This window comes from Channa argus, chromosome 19 (assembly GCF_033026475.1).
Source record: "Channa argus isolate prfri chromosome 19, Channa argus male v1.0, whole genome shotgun sequence".
NCBI classification, from domain to species: Eukaryota; Metazoa; Chordata; class Actinopteri; order Anabantiformes; family Channidae; genus Channa; species Channa argus.
Window position 1 is genome coordinate 1,894,067 of NC_090215.1, and position 8,618 is coordinate 1,902,684.

At 40.0% G+C, this 8,618-nt stretch overlaps 1 protein-coding gene across 1 annotated transcript in view; it reads left to right on the forward strand.

The window, feature by feature from the left end:
• adarb2 (adenosine deaminase RNA specific B2 (inactive)) overlaps window positions 1-5,963 on the forward strand; it is a 210,144-nt gene extending 204,181 nt beyond the window's left edge. The window contains exon 10 of the mRNA XM_067486745.1: window positions 1,296-5,963. Within this exon, the coding sequence (XP_067342846.1) occupies window positions 1,296-1,472 (177 nt within the window). The 3' untranslated portion in view covers window positions 1,473-5,963. The remainder of the gene's footprint in view (window positions 1-1,295) is intronic.
• Window positions 5,964-8,618: the final 2,655 nt, after the last annotated feature.

Genomic DNA, 8,618 nt, shown 5'->3' on the forward strand with positions numbered 1-8,618 from the left:
TTCAAATACAAACATTTAAACAGTAGTGTGGACATTTACAGTGGTTCATCTCTTTCTATTTGCTTTTGTCTCCAGAGATTTTTAGGCTTTTGTGTCACGGTGAGAACAGCACAGGTGTAACATTAATAATAGCTCTGTTCCAGTTACCAATACTAGCCTGAACAGTACTAAGCCGCTGCCACCACTAATTGGAATACAGCCATTGTTAATGTCATTAATTACACAGTACTTTGCTTGTTAAGACATGTCTAGTCTGAAAAAGTCTTATTAATTTAAACTTTCATTAAAAGCCACCTTCCCTTTATGTTTGACTTTAGTGGGGAAAATATTTTGATGTCCTCTTTAATTAGTATGAGTGTGAACACTAATGACATTTTACAGGACTAAATGTTTCAGTGGTCTGTGTCAATGCTCCTCTGCTGAAAGCAGGTTGCATCACTCATTTGTTGTTAGAAATCATCCACAGAGCGATACCCACACATTAACTACAGAGGTGCACGCCAACATCCCCTCAGTCAATAAGCACAGACACATCACAGAGTGCTGCATGTGGTTACAGGTGAACGCTCTGTAGAGGATGTGTGGAATTTCCACCCTGCCACAGATACATTTGTTGGCCCAGCAACATCTGCCATCACTGCAGCTTATCAAAACCTGGCAGCTCGGATCTTTAACAGCAGCACACAGATCCACTGCACTTTAATTTCCATTTTGAAACTTTATGTAACACACACTGCCTGCATCGCCAAATGGCAGCCGTTAAAACATAATGACTATGAAACCATAATTATTTGGAGAAGTACTCGAGGAGGCCCCCACCCTAAGTGCTCCCAGCGCGCCGTATATAAGGGCCACGCAAGAGCAGTCACACTAATCTCCAAAAGAAACTTTTGCTCTCTCCCTCTGCCTCTCTCTCTCTCTCTCCACTTGTCTCTCCGACGATCTCCATTGTTTCGTCTTGCGACAATAGAAATGCACAAAAAGCACAGAGATGTTCAATTGCTTGTGAAATTTAAATGGGGAGATTACACAGCTGTTGAAGCCCCCCCCCTCCGTCACCAGTCACCACCGCCCCCACCACCTCCCTGCCTCACCAAATGCATTTGTGCCGGCTCATTCGTTTTGTTTTGCTCACCCCCCCCACCCCCCCACACACTTACGAAACCTTTAGCCTCTACGCCCTCCATTTATTCCCTTCTTTCTTTTCCTCCTTCATGTCTGTCTTTGTGTAACTTTTGTTTGACTCCCAACTGCTCTCTCGCTTAGTCTTTTTCGTCTTCTCTCTTGCTCTTCAGTTGGGGATCCACGTGGCCAGCTCAGCGGACCGCCAACTCATGTACTGTGAGACCAAGATGGCGGCGCGTCCTTACCAAACAGTGAAGCAGCACTGGTTCAGGTCTCTGCAGGAAACGGGCCTCGGCATCTGGGTGAAGAAACCACCTGAGCAGGAACAGTTTTTGCTGTCTGTTTAAAGACGAGTGTGTGTTCAACCTTTATTTTTGTAGAGTAACCAACATCCGGTGTCCAACCATAATGCCTGCGAGTTCAACTCAAGGCCATCACCGCCATCATCTACTCGATACAACGACATCAGGGGGAAGGTCAGCTGAGGAGAAAAAAAGATTTGAAAAGATGGACTTTTTCTAGGACTTGCCCTTTTTTTTAAACGCACACATTTAAGCAAACACACCCCTCTTTGGCTGTTGGGGGGTGGGGGGTGGGGGGGGGGGTAACCTTGAGCAGAATGAAAGGCAGCTGCTATCTTGTCATCAGCTATTTCCGGGCCCCAAGGCTCCTGCTGAGGAGCAGAGCCACGGGGGAGAGCGAGACAGAGAAAGAGGAAAAAGAGAGGGAAGGAGAGAGAGAGAGAGGGAGAGGAGCCCACGTCCAATTACCGGCCCTGTCAGGGTGACGGCCGATAGAGGAAGAGGAAGGGAAGAGGCAGTGAGGAAGAGAGAAGGACAGACTATAGCTTCACCTGCCCCTCTCTGGTTTCTGTCAGTCCTCCTGACTTCCTTCTCCTTTTGTCTTTCCCTTCCTTCTTCCATTTCCCTCGCCATCTCTGTTCTTTGCTTTCCGAATTTAACGTGACATAACGACAGGTTAATACTCCCTGTTTTTTTTCCCCCACTCCTGGGTACAGAGAAGAATTGAGGCCAGGTGCATAAATGCAGCCATTACAGCCTAAAGTACAAGTGGAGGTGACGCTGAATTGTGTAGGGGGGGGTGGGTGGATTTATCCCTGCTTCTCCTTCTCTTTCTTCGCTTCCTCTCTCTGTCTTTGACCTGAATGACCTGGGTTTTTCTGCCTGTTCCATTCATCTGAATCAAAGCTGCTTGTCAGCAGTTAAGCAGCTTTGACTTGTGGCTCACTGACCTGAGGACTTGCTGATGCTCCCTGTCTGTGGTCACGACATCCTTCAACACATTGTACATGATCGTCGTATGACTGCCGTTATTGAACCACTAGAACAGCTGAAAGTCAACATTTCTGATCACTAGCATGTGCATTTGGACTTCTATTTGTGTGTGTGTGTGTGTGCGTGTGCGTGTAGCTGTGTTCATTACTATCATGACTGCATTGTTCTGTTATAGCTGTGTTCACTATAGGAAACTGAGAAGAGGCACCTGAACCGCAACTAGCAGCCAAATCTAAGAAGTGAGAGTGACATCTAGTGGTTCTCTCCTGTTGTTGTTTCCCCAGCTCAGGTCCAGCTAAGAGCCCCCCCAGCATCCACCCTGTATGGAGACAAAATATTCTCAGTAATGGTGACATATGTGGCTTTTTAACAAAAACATTTGACACTATTTTTGTTTTTCACAAATGCACTGTTCAATCCACAAAGACCATAGACTGTGAGCAATAAATAAAGCACAACCGAAACAAATACAATAATTTAACATAACTACAGCGGAGTGAGTGAAAAGTGATCCACACGTGTCAGGATAAGACCAAACTAAACAGGGGACTAGTTTGATACAATCAATGTGTTTTTAAATGACTGATGACAGGATTAAAATGTTATGATTATAGGCAACAGTTATATAAATAATTATTTCTAACACATCTGTCTGGACCAGTTTCATTTGTCGTATTATTTAAAATATTCTCTTAAACTGAGAATCAAGAGCAAAGTCAAATTTTTCTTTTTTTCTCTTACTTTTGTCACTTTGTCAGTTTTAATCACAGAAAAGTTTGAGCACCAACAATCGTGTCTACGTCTGTATATCTAATACTGATATACACATCAGTATTAAATGTGTATATCAGTCTTTTTTTAACAGTGTACTTGCAAATGTGAAAACCATAAATTTTCTTATACATTTTTGAATCTTGTTTTTATTCGTACATCATGTAACACACATTTGTCACCATCATTCAGACTATTTATTCCTCACAGCTGTGGGAACATTAAGAGCTTTAGTGAGGACATGTTGCACACTGTCTGTTACACTTCACTGTAGGTCATAGTATGTGTGTGTGTGTGTGTGTGTGTGTGTGTGTGTGTGTGTGTGTGTGTGTGTGTGTGTGTGTTTCACATACAGGCAGATTTACACAACAACTGAGGATTTGACCCACATGTGATCTGCATCTGATTTTACTTATTTATTAAAAAATAAAATAAAACAGTTTGGTTGTTGTGTGCAGAGCTGCAAATGTCAGATTCTTTTTTTCAAAGATTTACATTGAAAACCAAGCAAGTGATGACTAAGCTATTGTTTCAAGTAAAATATTCATAGGGATTATTATTTATTAATCAAACTAACTGTCAGAACTGAGATAATGTGTTTCATCAGTGAGTCTTTGATTAGAAACTGTGAGGTTAAACTGCTAAAAAAATATCCCAGTATCTCATGTTTCCTTTGAGTTTTCATGTCCCATCGCATCTAGTTTTATGTCATGAAAGTAGCAAAATACAAAATAGAAAGACATTGGTGCTTTTTTATTGTGTGCTATTGTGGCGTGAACAGATCAAAGCTTTGCTTTCCGACCCCTACTGACCCCCCCTGTCTGCGGCTTTACAATGCAACCAGACACTAACTAGTATTTTACTACACAGGACCATAGATATAGATACACGTTCACATGGAGGCTCACTGAAAGTTTGTTGTGTACTTTTACTCAGTAAAAATACAAACTTGACCCGGCACAAAATGATTCAGTAATTACCTGCAGGAAGACAGAAAGGAGCGGAGGTGGTAAGTAACTAAATATATTAATTCAAGTATTGTGTTTAAGTAAAATGTTGAGGTATATATACACTCACTGGCCACTTCATTATAAGAGCTGGTTGTAAAGTTTTGGCCGCTTCATTTATTTCAAATAAGGGGCTAAAACACTAGAACCACCTCTTCTCATAAGACACTCCAGTATGACTCCACCACCCATTTTTGTATTTTTTTGTCCTTTCGCCTTATCCCGTGAGTTCAGGGTCGCCACAGCGGATCATTGTCCGCATGTTGATTTGGCACAGTCTTCGTGACGCACTGCACAGCTGGGGAGGGGAACGGGCTGTTGTTGTGGGTTCAGAGCCCAGAGACACTCTGACACATACTAGGGATCGAGCCACTGACCCTGTGCTCCGTAGCCTTTACCCACTGATCTACAGCCGCCCACCGGCAATGAAAAACAGAGAGTAGAATTATCAACTTTCTGAAAGTTTCAATTTAAAAGCTTAAAATTTATAACCTTGTGAAAGTAGAACTCATGTCAGAGCTGTTGGATGCAGTAGATTGTGCAGCTGTACCTACTGAAGTGGCCAGTGAGTGAACTTTACTGTGTTATTTACATTTAATATACTGTCACGCGAATACAGGGAAATACTCTACTGTACTTTTTACTTCACTGCTACTATATTTTATGACATGTACAGTTACTTTTTGGAGATGGTAATTGTTAAAAATCGAACTAAGAAATCCCGATGTATTATTATAAAATGTCCGTTTACTTATCACGATATACTATAGATGAGGCAACTGTCGGCACATAATGATTAAAATCAGCTCCACCTTTACCTGCTGCAGCTTTCTATAAGACCACTTATAGATTATTGTAATGTTTGCCATATTTTTCATGTCAAACAAATCCAAACAAGAGTTGCACATTTATGTTAGATAGATAGATACATATTGCATGCATGTACTTGTAGTAGTACGTTTAATTTAAAGTGGTAATTCTACTTGTAATAAGATATGTGAGGTGAGATGCAGCCAGGATGAAGCATGGAGACTATTGAGTGAAAGTAGTTTAAAAACTTTAAAGAGACCATAATATCTGATCTTGTATTGATCTGATCCTCCATAATTGGCCACATGATGTGTCACTATAGTTGGCAGGTGTTAAGAGTCTGTAGTGACTTTCCCCTGTGGACCCAAGATTGATGTCATACAGCCTTTGATATACTCAGTAAGAACCATCTTAGCCAGTTATTATTTCATAGGAGACAAAAATCACTATTTTTTTCTTGATTTGTACAAAACCTGTATATGAGACTTCTGCCAGAAGACCGAGCACACTTGTTCTCCAGGGAGGCCCTGAAATCATTGTCTTATTTCTTTGTTTACGGTCCATCCAGCAGTGCACATCCTAAATCTGCTTTCTCATAGTGCAGAGATGAAGTTTTGTGTAAATCTGCTCTGTCTGTCTGAGGAGAGAGAGAGAACATTACTCGTTCACCGACATTTATCAGTCTCATAATGGCTGCGTTAGCCACGCAAACAGAGGAACAGATTTATTTTGAGATATAATAATAATTATGCGGCATGTCTGAATGGCAATATTGTATCTATGAGTGTACATATGTATAAAACCTGTATAGAGGATGTTGACAAACACGTGAAAGAGCCTAAAATGTCTGACTCTGATGTATATTAAAGTATATGAACAACTGCTGCTAAGGTCTGTAAATTGCACTTCAGTAATAAAAAGTGAATGTTTGTACTGTATATGTGAATAAACCACAAAATCTTGTCATTTTATCTTGTCGCGACAGTTTTGGATTTATCTGTGATGGATGCCAATGGAGCGTATACTGTTTTATAAAAATGTTTTAACATCAATACATCAAATAATGTGCAGAAAAATATTAAAGCCACCTCCCTGCTGTGGTCTCTCCCAGGGGGTGAACCACAGGGGAATGGTTATCTCTGTCAGGCTCGGTAGCAGGTGTCACACAGAGCAGCCAGCAAATTATCCCAGAGGAAGAAGGAAGCAAAGAAGAAGGAGAAGGGCTTCGGGAGGGGTTCCTCCTCTGCAGCATCCACCCTTTCCCCTAAGGCCATGGAGTTGGCCGTGTGCTCCACAATAAACATCCTAATTGACAATTTGCTCCGGTGGCTGGTCACAGCTGGCTACTGTACAATCTACTGGACGACAGAGAAATTAAACCTAGGAGCCACAACACACTAAGAGCGGCACTACTTTAACATTAGACCTGCATAGTGCTCTGTCTTTCTACAGTATGATGAATCGTTTATTATACACTGCTCTGAACCAAACATACACCAACACATGGCTTCTTTAGGATTCCTAACACAGCGCGGATGGAAATAACCAGGTCATGGACTAGTAGCCAATCAGAGAATTATTTAACTTTTACAGTTTAGCTGCATTGTTTTTTACTGTAGCTTCTGATGACAAACATGTGCAGAAGAAGTGTAGAAAAGTGTAGAAGAGCACAGAGGGGCAGGGAGAGGCAGAGCTGGGCAGAGCAGAGTGGATTGACTTCAAGTCTCAACTTAAGTTGCATATTGTAGCTTTAAGTACAATATTTCCACTTTACATTTCAAAGGCAAACATGTCATTACTGGTTACATTGTGGATTAAGATGTGTACATTTAGAAAACAAGTAAAGAACACACACCATGGGGTGAATCACAAGGGGATCAGAGGTTGCCGATGAGTTGTTGACATTAACAAAAATTAAATTAAATTAAATTTCCCTCTAGATTATTGAAAATGCTTGTGATTATTATTATTATTAAGAAGTATAAATACTGAATATTTCTAAATGTTGCCAATGAAAACATCACTTATCACATAAACTTTCGTCGCTATGTTCACCAGCTGCTCTCTAACGCTGCTCAAAATTAGGTTAGATATTAAAGATTGATACAGTAAATCTGAGCACATAATGAAGACAATGAAATTAATGACAGCAGAGCTTTATTTAGGTGCTTTGGTGCATGAGTTGCTGGGACAGGGAACTGTGCCAATCTGTATTACTATTAGTGGATAACTAGGCTGCAAAACTATTTCCAGACAATTTGGTACATTGTGTAAAATTTAAAGAGAGTTGAATGAAAATCATTTAAAAACTTTGTTTGAATGAAAAAAGAACAATCTAATATAATACAATAATCTAATACAGCAGCTCTGCCATGAATTCTACATTCCCAAAGTTATAATGTCTTAGTTTTTCAGTTGAACCTGCCAGAAAGGTGGTAATTCTGCTCTCTGTATATTACTGAGGTCGTAGAAGGTGGTGGAGCCAAACTACACTGCATTATATTCAGAGGTGGTTCTGTTTTGGCCTCCATATTTAAAATTAATGAGAACATTAGAACATGAGAATTCAGAACAACTTAGATAAAATTCAGAAGAAATGCTGCACAAATATACTGGGAGCGAATTTGATTACATTTTTTTTGTGTCGCAAAACTTAAATCTCAAATTGCAAAAATCCTCCAGTGGCTGAATCTGAAAAAGTCCAATGCTTCAAATGTTTTTAGGGAGTGAGAGGCCACGACTGTAGACAGGTCATTTTATAACCTGCCCTCATTTACTACTGAGTCATGCTGTTGTAATATGTGTAGAAAGATGAATGATATTGTTGCAGAAATCAGCAAAACCTTCCCAGAAAAAGACGTCTTCTGGATGCAAGGCTGTCTGCAGCCATACGCAATTAGTTTTCAGGTTTATCCCTCACATTATGTCCCTTACATACTATAGTGTCCTTGCAATGAGTTCCTCTTGTTCAGAGCTTGATGTTTAAGCTAACAATCTGTAGTTCTCCCACAAATGCACCAGAATTCTCCACATTCTCTTAATCTTTTAATATCATTTTATCAGCCTCACTTCTGAAAGGCCCCGGTTCTCTTCGAATCTCTCTTTATACCCAAACATGATACTGACCTGTTGCCACTAACTTCATTAGTTGTTAAACGTTCCATCGGGTTTTAAATTTGCATTATACACAACTTTTATACTTTCTTGAGTCGTGTGGCAGTACTTTGTACTATTCTAAATACAATATAGGTTTAAACTTATGGGAGACACATTGCATTCTGGTTTTTTTAACATTTTTTATGTGAATCAAATTAAAAGTATTGGGCAGCCAAATGTGCAAGAACCAAGAGTTTGAATGTTTAATCTCTGCCCCCAATACGGCTCATTGTTATCTGCAAAACCACTTGCAAAGAAAACAAATGTCCTGTTTGCATTTAGTACAAATATTCATACACCATATGTTTCTTACTTATGAACAACTGGACATTATTGGAAGTGACAAGATTCACATGCAGATAAATAAATTGGAATTTTAAAAGTATATATTATTGAACGAAATAAAAAAGGTGATGTGCTTTATGTCATAAACGAGAAAAAGAGACATCAGAAA